Source organism: Apteryx rowi, unplaced genomic scaffold (genome assembly GCF_003343035.1).
Source record: "Apteryx rowi isolate R43461 unplaced genomic scaffold, aptRow1 scaffold_174, whole genome shotgun sequence".
NCBI lineage: Eukaryota > Metazoa > Chordata > Aves > Apterygiformes > Apterygidae > Apteryx > Apteryx rowi.
In genome coordinates this window covers 36625-55938 of record NW_020448019.1, presented here as the reverse complement: position 1 = coordinate 55938, position 19314 = coordinate 36625, and the positions used below count along the sequence as shown (strand labels likewise).

Here is a 19314-nt window from a genome sequence, read left to right as displayed (position 1 = left end):
GGAGAGAAGCCTTGTTAGGGTTTAAGGAAACTTTTCCAGTGTGATTTCTACATAAGCTTCCTGAATGGGACTGCTTTGGCAAAGCTTTCAAAATGAGATGGCTACAAGAATGCTTAAGTTAAATGCTGTGTGAACTGCATGAATTTCATGAGCGTGCTTTTACATGGGAAGGGTTACAAAAAAGCACTTTGAAAAATTTTGACATAGGAGAAGTCAAGTTCTGAAGGATGGAAAAAGCTGAAGCTGTTGTTCAGCTCTGAGCAGTGTTATCTATCAAATGTTATCTAATTTGAGCTGGAGTCGCCTTCTACAGCCTTGCACAAGGTTACAGTTTTGCAAAAGTTTTCTCTCTTTCCAAGTAATAGGACTTCTCTGCTGTTCTGATACCAAGAAATTGGTCTGTTAAGGTGTTACCAACAAACTTCCTTGTTCTAGTGCTTAATAGTTCAGAATGAAACAAAACTGAGTAAGCTTTCAGGAATGTGTGTTAATGATTATTCAGTTGTCTTGTCTGGTTTATGCTAGTGGGTAGTTCTGTTTAGTAATGAATTAAGCCCCACGGGTGGGGAGGTATTTAGACAAGCTCTAGATACTTTTAGCTGATAGGAGAGCTGACTTTGCATGTTAGTTCCCTATAAACCCTCCTAACCTTGATATAAACTTGCAAACAAAATGAGTTAAGAGCGGAATAACTTCTTTTGAATGTATTCTGGATACATTCAAAAGTTTGCTGTATATTCAAGGCTTGCTGTGGTATGCTTTGCCCTGAGACTGCTTTTAAATATATTTGTGATGCTTCATTCCTCTTAGACCCAAATGTAGCTCTAATAAGCACTAGCTTAAGATGATTGTGCTTGCTTGACAAACTCTGCCAAGACTATATTGAAATGCTCTCATGTGAGTTGTAAACTGATACTTACCGCAAGAACATACGTGATGTTGGTGGTGGACCTCAACACTGAGAGCCTACTTGTTGAAAGCATGTAACTAGTATCCATAAAAGAAACAGGCCCTCAGATGCTCCTGTGAATCTAGTGTGAGTCACATCAGTGTTATCTAAGTATGTGGGGTGTATGAGTTTGCAGAGGGCATTCTTATCCTGATAGTCAAACCCTAGACACTTACAGCAAAGGCACATGAAACCAGTACTAAGTACAAATACTTAAAATAGCCATGCATCAAGGAAGTTTGAGGTTGAACATTATGTTAGGGCAGCTGGAAAGAGGTGCTGCTTAGAGTGGCCTATTTGGAGAATCCTTGTACAAGACTTGGGTGTAGTGTACCAAGTACTAAATGTGGTGACCACCTTGACTCTTCTCATAGTAAAGTTCTGATTAATACTGAACAGTGCTTGTCTGCCTTGCTGGTTCTACTCAGGCTGAAGGGATAGGTAGACTGCAGCTGGGGATGGGAAATTCAAGTAGGATTTCAGCTAGTCTTCCCATCCTGTGTCCTAATTCAGACCCACTTTGGAAGTGAGTATCTTCACAGGAGCACAGGTTTGCATCTTTAATGGCTGAACTATATTATGTTCCTTGTATCCACTTGGAATAGACAGTGACTACATAGACAAAGTAAATGTGTGGGAGTATAGTTTATTTTGAGGAAGTAACTTGGTTAGATGATTTTTCTATGTAGCTTTAACAGAAACAGTGGCATTTAGTCATGTGCTTCTGCATGGCAAAAGCTGACCTTAGAGCGAAGACTGAGGTATAGAATTTCATGTTGATACTTATACTTGTATTAGTTATCAGCTGAGAACCTATTGTACAGTTAAAAAAAAAAAAGTGTAGCACAGATGACAGTGCTGAATGTTTTAATGAGTCATGTAGAAGTACTATTAAGTAAAAAGCAGCTAAAGGCTGAGTGATAAACTTGCCATTAGTTTCAACTGTAACTTGGAGCAAAATAAGTATATTCATTCTAGAATGAATGAATTCTCAGTGTTTCTAAATGAGTCTTGACAGTGGCTGTATAAACACTTTTCCTGGTGTGAAACTTAACTTCTCAGTTACCTTCTCCCACCAGCCATCTCTTCCACAAGAATTGTATTGACCCCTGGCTTCTGGAACACAGGACATGCCCCATGTGCAAATGTGACATTCTCAAAGCTTTGGGCATTGAGGTAAGTTGGTGTTTTTTCCTAGTGGCAAATGCCATTAGCAGTATTATGCTATTGTAGTGACAGCATATGAGCTGTTTTATGCTGCCTTTAGAATGCAGATAAGCACAGACCTTGCATGTCAACTGTGGGATGCTACATGACTAATGGTAGAGCATATGCCTGTTAGTGAAGCCTGCAGCTGACACGGTCTGAGTTGATATCTGTCTAAAGCCTTAGGCAGAATGACAACCCAAACTGGTTGTTATGCATGACCGAAGAATTGCTCTTTGCAAATAGAGGGGTTTCTCAAAGTTTAGGCAGGCTTTGATAACTAATACTGTCCTTGAAACCAGCCTCCATTCAGTTATAAAGTACCCAGAGTCCTTGAGGAGAGGATAGGTTAGTACATGTGGCTTTTTGGGAGCCATGTGACTTCCTAGGATACACAAGAAACGTCTGTGTGTTCTGTCACTGCTCATGGTGGCAAGTGCTGAAGGAAGATACTGTTGCCATTGCCTACCACTGCCTGGACCAGCTGAAATGTATGCCAGAGACCTTCTGGGGGGTGGAGAACTGCACTCAGTGGAAGGAGGAATCTATCTTCCTGATATTGGGCAGGAAAAAGGGAAGAACTGGCTGAAGAATACAGAAGCTGCATCTAAACCTCCCACTCTAACTAGGCAGTAACTGGCTTTCACTTATTAGGCTGGAGGTTTACAGTAAAGCTTTTTCAATTTTAAACCTCTTTCTGGCCAAAAGTCCACTGGACTCCAGTCTCTGCAAGCATTGGGGCCTCCTGGAAAGATGCATCTTCCTACAAAGTTGTAACTTAACCAGTTTTGCTTCCCTTTCACAAAGGCGGATATAGAAGATGGGGCAGAGTCTGTGCAAGCCACAGTATCCAGTGAAGCATCAAATGTCACTTCAGTTAATGAAGAGGATAGTAGTAGTGAAACTGCATCATCTGGATATGCTTCTGTACAAGGAGCAGATGAATCTGTTCTGGAAGAACAAGCACCATCAGAAAGTGAGTATATTGCTTCACTTGTCTTGTTAGGTTATGTTGCACTTTAATTGCTTATGCTATGAATTAGGGTTTCTTTCTTTTTCTTTCTTTCTTAGTAATATGTAATAGTGCTTGAACACCTTGAGCTTGCTGTTTTTCGGAGTAATCTTAACCTTCTGTTTTTTAAGCAGCTGGCATTTATACTCACTATTTGTTCTCTACTGAAGTACAACCTAAACTTGAATTAAAAACTGAACTCTAAGAAAAGAGGAGTTGAAAATTAGAGGCTATTTAAAGGYCAAAGGGAATTTTTTTGGAAGATGTCCCACAACTCATCTCTTTGGAAATTACATATTGGATAAGCAGGTGCTGCCTTGCCACTAGATCTGTCTGCATTAAGCAGTTAATTACTTACGGAAAACTTCTGGGGAGTCAGTCTTGCTCTAGTATAGATGGCAAAGAATAGAAATGACAAATACTTCATACCGAATTTCAGATTTTGCAGAGGCTGAGTCACCTTTAAACACTTTCACAGAGCTTTCACTGAAAAAGACTACTAGCTTTTTTGAATACCTTATCTTTTTAAACAAGAACACATGTATTGAAAAAGGTTTTTTTCTAGTGCTTAATTTTGCCAAGAAGTGCTCAGTGTTGCTGTTGATTTTAAAAGTGTAAAGAATCTAGGTAAACAGACAAAAACTAGTGTAGTTCTCTCCTGAATTGTAGAATGGATTTGGAAAGAAGAGTAAGTGGGGAAGCTTTCAGAGGTGAGAAGGATGCATTCTGGTTGTCTGCTTAGATTTCCTACTGGAACCATCCCTAGATGATAGGAAAGCATGGGATTTGCTGCCACCTGTGGGACATCTTGCTCCAGCAAGTAAAGTGTATATAGGAGTGCTCCTGCTTAGGCACCCCGCTAGARGAGAGGGTATTTCCTATAAGCAAAACATCAGAAGGTTAATTTGCATCCCTACAAGCAAATTAAGTGATTCTGGACTATTTAAATTGCGCAGGCCCTCATATGTATTCTTGCCTTGAGTGGCAAAAACAAGCATTAATGTCAGCCTAACAAAGCTAGCCTGGGGGGAAAGAATTCTCTGAATCACCCTGTGTATCCTGAAACTAGTCTCCAAGAGTTACTCCAGATGCCAGTCTTCAGTAGCCCTTAAAGCCATATGAGATTTCTCTCTCCTTATAGCTGGATATTGTAGCCTTACACTGCCTTCTGCCACTTGATGTACACACAGCCTAGGTTTGCTCAACCCTAGTGAGAAGTGAACTCCAAAGCCTAGTGGACACATCTGTAAATAACAGGTAATGGGCTCACAAACTAATGAAGGCCAGTGGAAGAGCGGTAGTTGGGGCATGGCTTTGGATTCCCCCTGTTCAGGAGATGTTGTGAAGAGACCACTGCAGTAGGCTTGTGAAGAAAAAATGTGTGGTTGTGTTTTTGTTTTTTTGTTTTTGTTTTTTGTTTTTAAAGTAGTGAAGCTTGCCTTAACTTGTTTTTTCTTGTTCTGGATAGATGACAACACGCATCTTGTAAATAATGCATCCCAACCCTCAGCTGTGAATGTCCTTCCACATCTTGACAACCCAACTTTTGAAGCAGATGAAACACAAGTTCGTGAAGTCAGGACCTAAGAATATGACCAGCAACATGGTGTAAGCCTTCTGCAAGGAGCTGCCAACTGCTGTCACATGTACATCAAACACCGTAAGAACCTGGTGGATGACTGTAGCAGCAATGTTGCCATGGAAATGTCGAGATCAAATAGACTTATTTAAATCATAATTGCATGGTTTGCAATACTTAAAACTATCTCCCATGTGGAATTTAGTTTTAGCACTCTTCAATTAAAGCTGTCTTAAACATGTAAAGAAAACCATCAGATTTTAACACTAAACCAAACGTTCCATCTTCAGCAAAGGTTCTGTTCAGTATTTGAATCCTTTAAATAAGGAGAGGATTCTTTGTTATGTAGTAGCTGTCCCTACTGGGAATTGTTTGACTTGTTTTTTTGTTTTTTTTTCTTGTGTTTTGACTTAGGATTTTCATTGCAGACAAATTCATTTTAATCTGGTCTAATACTTAGCAGACACAATTGTTCAGTTTAACACTTTTACCATTTCTGTGCATTAATTTGATAAGACAAAATACAAACTAATGTTTGTCAAACTGGATTTTGCCCACAGTGTCTTTGGGTATCTGGTAAACTGATTGAATCTCCTTTACCTCTCAACTCCAGTCTGCCTACAACACTTTCCTAAAGGGGAAAAAGGGCTTCAGGCTGACAGGCCAAACCTGACTTGCACAATACTGTAAAAAGAACAATTCCAGGAACTTTTCAAACTTGTTAATAATAATATTAGACGGTCTGAAAGATTCTACCTGATTTTGAGTTATGATCATCTCTAGCACCAGCAATATGCAGGAGTCCTGGCTTTGTGGAAGTCTGAGATGACTTCAGGAAGACAACTTAAAATGAAAGGATGGATCCTTCTCAAAGGATCTGCTGTGCTTTGTTCAGGCAACATCAGGAAAAGAATCCGACATCTGAATAATGCGGCTGACTATTGCTGTGCATTGTCTTGTCTGTGGCAGTGACAGCTGATGTCCTGTAAATGCAACAGATTATTGGAGAAGTTTTCTGCCATCTGTGAGGAGTTGAACAGGGGTCAGGAGGAACACTGGGTGCCTCAATATTAAGTCTATGGCCTTGCCCATCAAAGGTAACTGAGGACATCTTGCGTATGCACTTTATTTTTATCTCTGTACCTATGGTTTATTTCTAATGCTAGCAGAACTTTGTCTTAAAGTCTACAGTAAAGTACTATTGAATCTGGAGGGGAAAAGCAATGCATTTTCTTATCTGTAGTGTAATTACAATTGTTGTAAATACTTATGATTTGTATTGAACTTGAACATGAAAATGTAAATAAAACTATATTCTGATGACTCGCTTATGACTGACATTGAATGTTTGGTACCAGCTCCTATATAGAAACTGATGCTGTTCTCAGTTACCTTAATTTGCCCCATTCCACACCCCCAAAACTGAGTTTTGAAAGGCCAAAAAGTAGCAGTGCTTGCTCAAACTATCTGGAATAAGGACTGCTGATGCTATGCAGGGCATTACTATTATCATAGGGATGGAAATTGTGTCAAGAGGCCTAAGCCTAGGAGCTGTGCTTTACAAGGAGGAAAAAACAAGTGCTTTAAGGCAAGGTTATCAAGGCTAAACAACCAAAAGAGGTTGAAGTGTGCTGAGAAAAGGGGTAGGAGTAACACAAAGGGCATGTGTTGTCTTGAGCCATATTCTCTGCTCTATAAGAGGCCTCCTGTGTGCGCTAGTACAGAAGGATGTTGAGTGAGCTGCTTGATTGTACTTCTGAACTGCTGTTCTAGATGCAGGTTGGCACAAGGCAGTCTTACATGATCTCTTCAGATCAGCCAGCTTGTTACATTTCCCTTTTCACTGTCAGGTCTGTCTTCAGCATCCCTCCCTTCTTTAAAAGTATTTGTTCACTTGGTCTTAAAGCATTTTAAAAGTACTTAAATTGCAGATGTTCAGTACTGGAATTTTAAATGTAGTAAAAAGGTGTCAAATGCCTTGGCAGGTTTGGTAGTAGTTACAGCCTTGTGCTTCTGCTTTTTAGCTTATTTCATAGGGAAGGCAAGGGAGTGACTACATGAAGTACAGGAATGCTACCCTACCATCCTGCCCTCGATCCTGTTTTGCAGACTTCCAAGTCCAGTCCAGGAAGCATTAGTTGGTTATGGCCTCAATTTGTAAGTCTGAGTGTAATCTGACTTCACTCTGAAGCTGTTATCATGCTGGTAGCTGTAATCATGTTTCTACTCTACAGCTGAAGTGTAGAGCAGAGAAAAACAGCCAAGTAGTAAATATGTAGCCCTTGAATGTTTAATTTCTTTTTCATTTCAAAAGCTATTTACAAATTTATTGTGGTGTATAAGCAATAAGGCAGTAGTTTCATGATAATATGCTGCCATAAAATCAACTGCCAGTCTTCTGTGTTTAACAGAAAAATTATTTGATTAAAAAAAAAAAAAAGCAAGCCGTGGGGGGGGAGATTTTAGGTCAATTCTATGTGTTGAAAAGTGCTTTGGGATTTTTTTTCTTCTGACCTRTGTATCTGTGGTGCTTTGTATTTTTATGTTTCAAGCCTTTCTACTTACTGTTTTCTAAGAGCAATAAACCTGCAATTTTTCCATTGCTGATAATTCTGATGGTAAGCCCAAGAGTATGGTTTTACACAGCGTTTTCTCAAGGAATGTACTGGTACTGGAGGATGTAGCAGAACAACATAGTCAGGATCTTGGYTTATGCTACAATAGGATCAGATGCTGCGTATGTGTTCTGTAAAGCTGTGAACCTCAGGACAGCTATGCTGATCTGCAGAAAAATCCTGAAAGTTCTTGCATCGAGTCTGAAGTACTGTAAAAGGAATAAAAGCAGTGTGCATAACTAAGCAGTATTTGGGCTACTGCAAAGCAGAAAGACTTAATGCTTTTTTTGTTGTTTTTTGCAGCTTAGCATGGGAATCTAACATGTTTTTGTGCAGACTGCAAATATTGGGTATGGAGGCATTTTGTTTAAAAACGAAAGCATGCAGATTTCATGCTTTCAAAACCTATTACAGTGGGATCAGATCTGTTGCTGTCTCACTTTGGGAAAATGTTTTCTTATTTCACAAGAACTGAACTACAGTTCTTCCTGCTTTAATGGAATTTCAAAACTGCATGCTAACTTTGTATATTCAAGTTTCCATGGATAGCAATTGTCCCAGTAGGGTTGTCTTTAGTCCTTAGCTGTGCGCAGAGCACTGTGCAACAGAGTTTGTGATAGTACAGCCTTGAAATGGCTCAGTGTCTGTTCGTAAGTATGTTGTAGGTATATATGTGTTATGGCATAATGGACTCTTTCCTTTAAGCAAGACGCAAACAGGAGTCTGCCTGAGGATAGGGCTGTTCCTGAAAGGCAATGCAAGCTTACAGTTATTGTGCAATGACTTTGGGCTTTGCTGTATATACTAACATTTAAATGTAAGATGCTAGAAATAATGTGCCTACAAGTGGTAACAGTTGCTAAAATGTATTCCTCTTTCGACTTTGTTAATATTTCCATTGGGTCACATAGACATTTCAATTATTCTGCCCCCAAAGAGAAAGCAGAACAGGTTAAGCATCTCCTATGTGTTTACTCACTGCTGTCATTTATCTCTCTTCCCCCAGGAGAGAGCTCTGATCTAGACATTTCACTCAGAAATGCTTCCATGTTTTCTAATGGAGACTGGGAAAGAATTCCTCAGCAAAAGAGGAAGAGCAGGTAGCCCTGTGAGCTGATACTGGGTTGCTATGGCTTTTTGTAAACCAGACTTTACAGCTGTGTGACTTTTATTGTAAATCCAAGGCTGAAAGAAAATAATTTTCTCACATAGAGGGAATTTTTCAGGTGTCACTGTAGAAATGTAGTTATAACAGTGAGATTTTGCGTAAGGAAAAAGCAGGGCTTGTCATGAGGGACTGCAAATGTATAAAAGCAGTCTGAGTTAAAAAGGAAGTTGAACTCTTTCTATAAAATGGTGAGATCTAATCTGTCTCAGACTTTAGATGGAAAGATCTGCAGTTATCAAGTGATCTAATAGTTGGACAAAATAAATGCACACTTCTTGGCTGTGTGATTTAATGCAATTTTATTCCATATTTAACATATACTAGCTCAGAAGATAGCCCTGCCTTTTCACCCAGGTTTATATGAAAGTTATTCCTATGCAGATTTGGATAGTGCCTTGCTCCCAAAGAGTGGTAATGGCTGGCATTTTGGAGTAGATGAAAGAAAATCTACTGGCTTTGGCAATTTAATTTTGGGTCTAAGGGAAACTTAAGACTGAACTGTGATATTCAGGTTGTTCTGCTGTGTCCCGTTGTCATTGGTTGTTAAATTATTCATTATACAGACTGAAGCTAGTTATATAGCTAATGGTCTTGGCTGTGGTTACTTGAGGGAAATCATTTAACATTTTTAGGAGGCCCTTAATACAGGGGAAGAAAAATTCTGCAGCACTAAATGGATGTCTCTTGCTGTGAAATGCATTGATTAGACTGTAGGATGATTGTGCACTGATTAAGAAAGAACTTGTGTCTATAAATAAATTCCTCCATGAGGACGTTTTAATTGTATTTGATTAAGAATTCAACTCCTGAGGGAATGTAAAAAAGTAAGACATCCAGGACCATGAGCCCAGGGAGAGAGGAAAACAAAACAGACATTTTCTAAGCAGAAGGGTTTTGTAGGGGTGTGTGTGTGTGTGTGTGTGTGTGTGTGTTCTTAAACAATCTGATTAACAAAGTTTGAAGCTTGAATAAGAAAGTGATATATGTCATCACACGTTGCCAAATGCCAAGCTCTGGGTAGGAAATGCTAAGGGCATCTCTCCATACAATTAGCATTGGCATTAGAAGATGTGTTAGATTCTGCATGTCTGTTTCCTATCCAAAGGCTTGTCCAATTGAGGAAAACTAAATGGTTAAACACTCTCCCTGGAAATGCTCTTAGAACAGCAGCATCCAAGCAGGAATCACTCAATCAGTTCTGCTGGTAAATCTCCAGGAACAGCCATAGTAAGAACATACCCACGGGAACTGTTAATGTGTGTTAGACTCTTGGTCACTTCAGGTGGGCCGATTGAGGAAACTCACTTGTGAAGAACAATCTGCTAATACATCTTGAAGTTGTTTGCCTTGTCTCATTAATGTTTCATCTGTGTTAGTTACTACATGTTGGTTAATGACTTTTAATTCATTTTTCCTTACTACTAAAGTACCAGAAACTTGTTGCTTCCTACTCTGTTAATCTATTCTCAGTCACAAAGGTAAACCATTTTTATATTGGAGCTTCTTTTGTTATGATGTAATGACTGTTTTTAAGTCTCATACCAGTACAATTCATCCAGTTTTGAAGACTTGTACTGAATTAAGTGTGATTGCGTACTTGGTTCTACTTTCACACTGGTGCCTTTGGGTAGATGGTTCCTTCCGCAGCTGGAGCTGGACAGGCATTGCCAAACATCTTGCTGTGAGCGCTTGGCAAAACCTTGCCCTGCCTGTGCTCACAGATATACCAGTGGCTGGCAAAAACATTCCTGGGAATTAAATGCATTTGGGACTGTGGAAAGGGATGAAGAAAAGAAAGGATGAAGTGACAGAAGTGCCAAGTCTGTAATCTGTACAAAGTGTATGACGTGCAGCTTTTTTATAAAGAGCTCCAAGCAGAGCCCAGAGCAAGTGGTTAAAGTTAGTCTATACATAACCCAAAGAGCTAGGCAGTGAGGATGAATTCCTGAGGGTCTTGCAGACAAATTACAAAAGTACCAAGACCACAGGAGCCAAACTGTTGTTAAGGCAATGTAAGTGCATACAGTAATTTAGATGGTACTGATTCTTGTTGGATAATGCAACCAATGAAGCAGGTTGTCTTTTTATARCATGAAATGTAAATACACTGACCATATGTCTGCTCTAGCAGCTGTTGAGGCAGGCCTGTTCCTCCGCTTCCAGCAGCAATGCAAGCAGGTAGGGCAGTCACGCGAGGCATGGCATAGCCGCAGGCCGGTATTCCCTAGTGACGGGATGGTCCCAGCTCAATTCCTTGCTTCTTTCTGCGCCTTGGTTTGCTTGTGTGTAGGAACAGAAAAGTGTTCCTGACGCCTCAGATGCAGTCTAAGTTGTTCTGATTAGAGAATAATGTAAAAGGTAAACAAAAATATTTTTGGGGGAATAATTGTCTCTCATTTGGGCTGAAATCTGAATTCTGCTTGGCCAAAATTTAAAATTCTTCTGTGACTAGCACTGAGAGTGCTCTCCAAAAAAAACCTCTTAATAAAAATTGGATTGAAGAACACACCTCAGGGGAGGGGATCCCTGCGTGACAGGAGCGGGTTTGGTGCCAGGCGGCTCCCGGGCAGGAGTACAGGGACACGGCTGGTGTCGCCTCTCCCCCCCCCAACCCCGAGGGCAGAAGGAGCCGTAACGGCCGGGCAGGAACGCGACGCGCCCCCGCCCTTTCAGCAACTGTCCCTAACGGCCAGGGACTCGCCTGGCCTCGCTCCTCGCTCCGCGCCGAGGAGGCCGGCCGGCCGCGCAACGCCCGACGGGAGCTGTAGTCCGGAGGCGGCGGCGCGGCACGGCCAGGCGCGGCGGCGAGGACTACGCTTCCCAGCAGGCCTCGGGGCGGCAGCCGCACCCCCCCCCTCCGCCTCGGCGGCGGCGCTTGGCAGCCTCGCTGTGTACGTGGGAGCGGGAGGCCGGGCGGCGCGGCGGGCATGGGCGGCGGCGGCGGGGCGTGAGGGGCCGCCAAGATGTGGCTGAAGCCCGAGGAGGTGCTGCTGAAAAACGCCCTCAAGCTGTGGGTGCTGGAGCGCTCCAACCAGTACTTCGTGCTGCAGAGGCGGCGGGGCTACGGCGAGGAGGGCGGAGGCGGGCTCGCAGGTACCGGCCCCCGGCCTGAGGCAGGGCCCCCTCAGCGGGGCGGGGGGCGCGGGCGGGGAAGGGGCCGCCGGGGAGGAGGGAAGGCCGGGCTGGAGCGGGACGGGGGGAGTGGGCTGGTCCTGGGACACCCCGCTCCAGAGGGGAGGAGGCCTGGCAAAGTTTTGGAGCCCTTGACCTTCCTGGGGTTTCCCTCTCTTTCCCCCCGTGCGAGTCTCCACCCCGAAGAGACAGGCGTCCAGAAAGGCTTGCCGTGGGGAAAAGGGAGGTTTCATGAAGTTTCTGGGACTCTTYGCGTGGGATGGGGCCTACTGGTGCGCGCCGTGGCAAGGCACGCCGGCACAGAAGTGCAGGATGAGCATCCTGGCAGGGCTGGCTGCAGTTGACTGCTCTGGGCCACCTGCCTCCCGCAGGTTTCAGGTGAAGCTCAGGTCAGAGCAGCCCAACACTTTGTGCTAGCTTAACAGCCCTTTGCTCCAGCGGAGACCCTGGCAGAACTAGGTTTTCAGCTTGTCAGAAGGGGAGAGGTTTGAAGAAATGACTGATCTGCCTTGCTTTGCTTATTTCTGAGTCCCTATTCCTGCTTGAATCTGAGACTGCTTAAAATGAGCCCCTGCTCTGGTGTTTCTGATCTCTCCCTTTAAAAATAAACATATGATGGAGCTTTCCTGGAGGAGAGGATGGTGATGTACCAAGAGACTGACAGGTCATTGACCTCAGTATAATAAACTTTGTTTCATGAGAAATTCAAGGTATGAAAGTGAATTTCTATTCTTATTTATTGTGTGTTTGTACCATTATGCACTGCCGGGACCCTGGCCACTACTAAGACCTTTGTTGTGATGGTAGTTCTTCAAACTAGAATACTTCATAGTATGGTGGCTGCTCTCATTGACCCTTTCAAGGAGAAATGCCACGGGGAAGCAAAGAGTAAAGCTTGAGTGTTTTGTATGAATTGCACCTCTCAGTGTTTTCTAGGCTGTTGAATTGCGTCACTGCAGAGTGAGTTATATTTAAGTGAACTATATTATATATGAGGTTTAACTGTCTCATTGAAACGTTCATTCATTCTATCTGGCAAAAACACAACCTCCAGACTTCTGGCTGAAGGATTTCAGCTGTAGAGACCTCCCAGATCAATGTAGGGCATCCTTCAATGGTATGTGAGCTGCTTGCAGGGAATAAGTGAAGTGTTAAAAGAAATCATTACAAAATCCCAGGTCTTACCTTCTAGGAATATCATAATATTATAGATAAGTAGATAATGTGAAGCTTTGGCTTTAGAACCAGGGGTGATACTTTTCAACTGCGGAGGTGTTGTAGGTTAGGTTGGCCATTCTCTGCCTTGACATCTTTGGAGACCAAAGCAAGCTAAGCTGGTATGAAGGTTGTCTTCCCGTATGACAAAATTCACTTAAAAGCTGTGACTAACATGAGAATTAGAACTAGGTGTTCATGCTCTTAAAAGTTATGTTTTTTTAAAAAATGTCCTTGTAGACTTACAGCTGGACAGATTTGTCTGACTGATTTTTCTTGCACCTGAGACCTCTATTGCTAGTCCTCTGTCCTTGATGGTATTTGATAGTGCAGAAAAATGCGTAAACGGGATAATTCCTATAGCATGCCTTCTTATCTGTAGCATGGCACATTTTATTTCTATAACTTTTCTCACAGTATCAGATTTATACAGATTTTGTCTGTACAAGTTATCTTTTTCAAGAAACTAAAATATGCTACTGAACTAAATGCTACTGAATTAAAATTGTGAATAAGAAGGATTAACAAGAGAATTGCAAAATAATGTAGTTAAATTTRTATTTGTAGGTATGAAAATATTCAAACCTCCTAGCTATAAAGTAACATAATTTGCCATTGTCTGATTTTAATTTTATATTGCTATACGTCACTCAAGAAAATTAGAGGTTACTGTAGAAAAAACAATGACTAGCTATTATGTTATGAGATCACCTCAAATGTGCCAAGTGAAATGTTGCTCTGTTTCTCCTGACCAGCGTTTCCCAGCTGGTGAGACACAAGGTGTGAGGTGAGAGGCAGCACTGAGGGGCTGCGGAGTGCTGGGTGGAAGAGGCAGGCAACAGTGCAGGCATGTGCTGAGGGCAGGGAGAGGCTGGGCCTCAGGACAGGAGTGGCAGAGGAGATAAACAGTGCTGCAGGGCTTGGATAGAGGTAATGGGGGCTAGCTGAGGTGCTCTATCTAGCAAGGGATTCCCAAGAATGCAGAAGTCCACGTGGTAACCTAGAGTGCAGGGAGGGGAGAAGAGGTGTGGTGTGAGGAAGCAGCCAGTAGCAGGAGAAAGGTACAGACTAAAGAGATAGAGGACAGCAGAGACACTTACCTGAAGGAAGGCTGGGAATTCTTGTGCTGTATCAGGCTTAAAAAACAAGCCATGCTTAGATTTGTGTATGTAATCCTTCTGGACTGACTTATAGCAGGACCAGTTTGTAATCCTTTGGTGATAGTTAGCTCTTATGGCTTGTGCCCACATGTAGCATAGTTATGAGTTGGCTAGTAAGTGTCGTGAATAAAAATATTTTGTGCTGTTTTTGCTTAGACTTGACTCTCTTTCTTCAGGTATGCACCTGCTTAGCTTTACATTTCCTTTTCTTTTCTTTCTTAGACCTCACCTAAGGTTACGGATACTTTAACCTGTTTGACTGGTTCTACTTCCTGATAATTCAGTGTGCAGTAGACTATCCCAAAATAGTTGCTGTGTGTCTGGTAGTGCAATCTTGTGACCAAGTCCTCTGTGGTCATTGTGTCTTGTGCAGAGGTGCTATGGGAGAACTACTCCGGTTTCCCACAGAGTATTGATAAAAATGTGGTTAGGCAGGATGTGGCCTGTGTACCAAAGGCCTGTGTTAGGCCTTTGGCCTGTGTACCAAAGCATAGTTACGATGACTCAAAACCTGCATTGTGAATACATACGCTGTAACCAAGAGAAAGTTACAGTGAGATGAAGCTTGTTGGTCACAAAGTTGTTGCTTTAGTTACAGTTTAGACAGGAGCTTAATTAGAAAATGGATATTCCTGGAGTAGTTATATAAATGAGTGTTTGCTGTCAAAAATACTGATCTTTCACTGAAACATCAGAAAGCAAATTGTTTTCTGCTTCCATTGTTTTCATTTGCCTCTTTTTGCTTGAGAAATGTAAGTAAAATGGAACTGTGAGAGACAAAAATTTATTGATAAAATACATGGTGCAGCTAGTCTTCCCAGCTGCTGTGTGTTCCATGCTTGGGAAAAGAGGGAATTCCCCAAGTCAGGGAAAACTCTTGACTCTTCAGTTCTGGGTTCCTTGTGGCAATTGTTGCAATCCTGAATCAACAGAAGGACCCTGCTGGTACACCTGCTCTTTAAAAGATATAGCTTGTTGTCTGCATCATCCCTGGCTAGCTCACAAACAGGAGGTGGGAGGAAGGGGAGACAATGCATGTGCTCTGGGGAAAATTTTCCTTATCTAATATCTGTCCAAGGAGTCATGTTAAAGTGTTATCACGAAGTGGATATCGATGGTGATGAGCTTGTCTCTAACAGATTTTTCCATTGGACCCATTCAAAAGTACTTGGTAATCTTTGTACAAACTTACAGAAGTTTATTTTAGTAGGAACAGCAAGACAGGAGATGAGACTCAGGCTATAACTAGGCTCAGTACGCAAAAACAAAAAGGTGCTTACTTTTCAAAACATAAAGGTCTATGCTGTGGCTTTGCTAAATGTACAGTAGTAGCATAAATAGCAGAGACCATTTTATACCTGCAGCTGTTTTAGCAGACTGAGCTTTTTCTGGGACTTGCCTGTAGCAGATTCCCAACTGTGATGGGAATTGAAAGGTAAACCTTCTTGCTATGTTAATAAAGGTCTGGAAAGATCTATGCTGCATATTTCTTCAGCTGGAGCAAAGCTTGTTTTGCAGTGCATATATTTGTGAGACAAATAATGCCGTTCTGTTATGAAGCATATTTACGACTGGGGATGGAAGGTGGGAAAATGACTAGGGCATAATTTAGAGGATATAATCTTTAACTTCCTGAATCACAGCACCAAGTGCATTCTGGGTGCGTAGGAGTCAGCACCCTTGGAGGTGTGAAATCAAACTACCAACAGTTGTGGGAGGTGTTATGGTTTGCTAAAGAAATGGAAACCGGAAGAGCAGAGGGTTTGGATGCGAGGCTGAAGACGCAAGGTTTGTGCTCCACCAAATTCTCAGGAGGAAAACTGCTTTCAGTTACCAGTTCAGTCTATAGCGCTGTCCCACATGCTTTTGTGAAAAAGCAGCATGGCTTACTTTAGCAATAGTCATTAAAAGCACTGGAAACTCTCACAGTCTTGCAAGCTTCATCTGTGTTTGTACCTTCTGGCAGGAGCAGACAGTGCTCTCGGTATGGCTGCAGAGTGTAGGTACACCACTGGGCCAGAGAGTAAAGGCCTATGACTAAAGTAGCCTCCTCTGCTTGGCCCTCRGAGGTGGTACTGCAGTGTTTAAACGTTGCAGGAGTTCTTGTCACTGCTGTATTTAGCTATGATTCTGTACTGAATTCTGTATCTCTTTGTGTTATACAGCTTTTTAGCTGGACAGAAGCAAAGAGAAGCAGGAGCTGTGATATCTGTGAAACTTTTCTCTCTATGTACTCGCCAAGGAGACCAATATTTACCATTTTTCAGAGTTGTATGTCTAATTTTCCTACTTCCCAGGGTATCTTTATTGTCACAGATACTTTTACATAAGGGCTTGGATACACAGCTTAGTTCAGTGAGTTACCGGTGTCTTACCTGAGCCAGAACCCCTGACCATAATGTACTTAATTTACTGTGAATAGAGATGAAATCTTTTTCGYTGAAGACTTAAGCTAACCTATTTTACACCTCTAAGAACACCTACCTCTCAGCCCATGCTATGTAGTTCATTAAGCTGAGGTTTCTTGGTCATGAGATCAGGTTCGTTTGAGGGGRAAAAAAAAGTGAAAAAAAGAGTTCTGTGCTTAATTTGAGGAAATAGGAAAAAGGGTCTCATTCACAAATTGGCATTCATGTATTTTAAGTCAAATACACTGAGACAGTGGCTTTTTGTGGTGTGTATATTATGTATTTGGATCTTAGTTTACATAGTGAAAATGGTACTTTAGTCTTTTTTTTTTAAACAACCAAAATGCTCTGTAAAACTATTTGCCCTTATGAAATGAAGCTTTATCCTGTCTTTGTACATATATATTTATTGTAGTAGGGATTTACGGTTGGGGTCTCCATGTTGTAATTTGGCAGTAGTTCAGTGATTAATTTTAACTTGGTATGTGTTTCTCCCTTGCTATTATACCCTGAACCTGAGAAAGCTTTGTCTGTGGAAAATATATAAAATGTGCTATGTTTCTGTTGATAGCTTTGGTTTCAAATGACCTGCATTTCCTGATTTAAAAAGGCTTTGTTGAAAAATATAGTCTATTTAAATTCCAGCTGATTTACTTGAATTATTGTCTGCTTGCTCATGCAAAGGATTTCTGTTTCATAGTAAATCTTTATATTTCACATACTTAAAATATTTCCTGTTGATTTTACTCCTTGCTGTTATATCTAGGCATTGCATTACCTTCAAGATTCATTTTTCATTTTAATTCACAATTTACGAACAGGTTGATTTTGTGGTAGAAAAATAACTGAAAAAAATTTTTATAAGGTTATTTTTATCCCTTGTTCTTATACTTCCTCAAACTTGAAATTCTAGTTTTCAGGGCATAGCTATTYGAAACCCCTCCTCAGATTTCTCTGRGATTTCTTGCTGTGAAGCATTCTCTGTAGGATCCTATTGAGTGCTGTGGGGTATTCAAGAATTATCTGCTGAAAGCTTAGGAGGCTGCTTGTAAATGGTTTCGTCTCTTCCATAATACTGTCTTGAAGTATAACAGACATCTGATCAAAATGAATGACGTTTGCCATCTATTACAAACTTACTTGTCTTACAATAATTTTTTCCCCTTTGGTTCTGCTCTGTTTAGCCTTTGAATTCTTCAGATCACAGAAATGAGCAGTTACTGTCAAAATAAAGCTGGCTGTAGCTGCAGAATATCACTGTTGTCACTCAGACAAAGCTTGTACAACACTTTGAACAGCTCCTTTTTATGATGATGTAAATAAACTAAGAGTGAGGACTAAATTGTACATTGAAGTGGCTGCTTTCAAAGTCCTTAGCATTATGGGTCTGACCAGTGTTGTGATAATGCAACAGTTCTGTTTGTAGGGAGCTGTTATTGTCTTACAAATATTTTATGTCTGCTAATACTTCCAATCTAGTAAATCAGGAGATGCTGATCCATTTTTAATACCATTTAATTATTGACCATAAAGGTGCTGTTATGCAACAAAGGTGAGAGAAGGCTTGTGCTAACTTTGCTTCAGAATAATAATAGTTCTCTTCTAGAGAAAGGTAACAGAAGAATCTCAGCGATAAAAAAAATATTTAACTGGCAGCTGTGGAAGAAATACATATTGAGATTAAGGGGTGAAAAATACCATAAAATACAAATATGAGTACTGTCTTAATATACTTGGTGAAATAAATCTACAAGAACGTTGTGGTGTTGTCTCCAAATGGCTGAGTGCCAGACAGTTATTTTTATGTAACATATTGGGCTTTATTGCAATAACTTGGTACAACTGAGAGCAAAATTCATTGCTAATGCGTTTTGATGCAAGTCTCTGCAACAAAATAATGGGAAGGTGATCACGAGGAAGGAGATGGTCCAAGCCACTACTCTGGTACGTTGCTTTATGTTACCACTGAATCATCTGCACTTGGCTGCGAATGTTTGTTTTAGGCTGCTGAGAAAGTTTGTTTCCATTTGTTGATATTATGTCTGTTAATGTTGGTATTCTGTCAACCATGTATTTCAGAGACTTGTGGAAAGAGCATATCCTTAGTACAAAGCTGTTCTGGTTTCTTTGCCCTTTATTTTATTTTCTAGGGTATTTTACCCTATTTATTTAAGTACTTAGGGTGTTACCTAATTATTTTACTCAAGTAACTGAGAAACTTAAAATGTTTTCATAAAATTAGAATCCTTTTTCCTTGTAAATGTGCATTGCTGTCTATGTGCATAGCTGAAGTTGTGCCCCAGTGTGAGTCTAGAGGATTTGGATGAAATCCTTGCTAGAAACTGCGGAGTCTCACTTTGAGCAGAGGTAAGAGTAGAAGGTGTATGAYCTTCTGTAGGTTGTCCCTGAATTTGGTTGTTTGAGAGCAGCATGTAATGTATTTCATTAGCGAGGAACTGGCAGACATGGCCTAAGTCACTTTTTCCCGTTGCCTCCATTATGGAGAGGTTAAATCAGTCCATTTCCATAAATGCTGTAATTTGTATCATCTTTGTTGTCTCTAGGGGACTGTGATGAGACTTTCTAATGTAATAGAGCTCCATTTATGCTTCCTTAAATTTAATCTTAATCTTRAATTTATAATGATAACAAAGAATGTGTTGGTGTGGGAACTGTTACACCCAATCTCCTGTTCAGGAAAGAGGACTCAGTACTAAATGTACAAGATTTGGATGCTTTGTGCCACTGTGGTGATACAAGGCAGGCAACTTTTTTATTACTAGGGATATGTTTTCGCAATAAAGAATTATTGAGGAATGAAAATTCCAGTCACCTGGATGAAAACTTTTCCTGTTGCCTTTGCATTATGT

The 19314-nt window shown here is 41.1% G+C and overlaps 2 protein-coding genes across 7 annotated transcripts in view; both read left to right on the top strand.

Annotated features, from left to right (window-relative positions):
- RNF128 (ring finger protein 128, E3 ubiquitin protein ligase) overlaps positions 1-4836 on the top strand; it is a 44559-nt gene extending 39723 nt beyond the window's left edge. Inside the window, exons 5-7 of the mRNA XM_026061054.1 lie at positions 2029-2125; positions 2963-3131; positions 4636-4836. Of these exons, the coding sequence (XP_025916839.1) occupies positions 2029-2125; positions 2963-3131; positions 4636-4754 (385 nt within the window). The 3' untranslated portion in view covers positions 4755-4836. The remainder of the gene's footprint in view (positions 1-2028; positions 2126-2962; positions 3132-4635) is intronic.
- A 6583-nt stretch (positions 4837-11419) lies between these two features.
- The window catches only part of TBC1D8B (TBC1 domain family member 8B), a 41777-nt gene continuing 33882 nt past the window's right edge, over positions 11420-19314 (top strand). For 4 of the 6 annotated variants that reach the window (XM_026061018.1, XM_026061015.1, XM_026061014.1 and 1 more), the window contains exon 1: positions 11420-11622. In XM_026061018.1, coding sequence (XP_025916803.1) covers positions 11493-11622 — 130 coding nt within the window. In that variant the 5' untranslated portion in view covers positions 11420-11492. The remainder of the gene's footprint in view (positions 11623-19314) is intronic. The other 2 variants (XM_026061017.1, XM_026061016.1) reach the window with 1 other exon arrangement.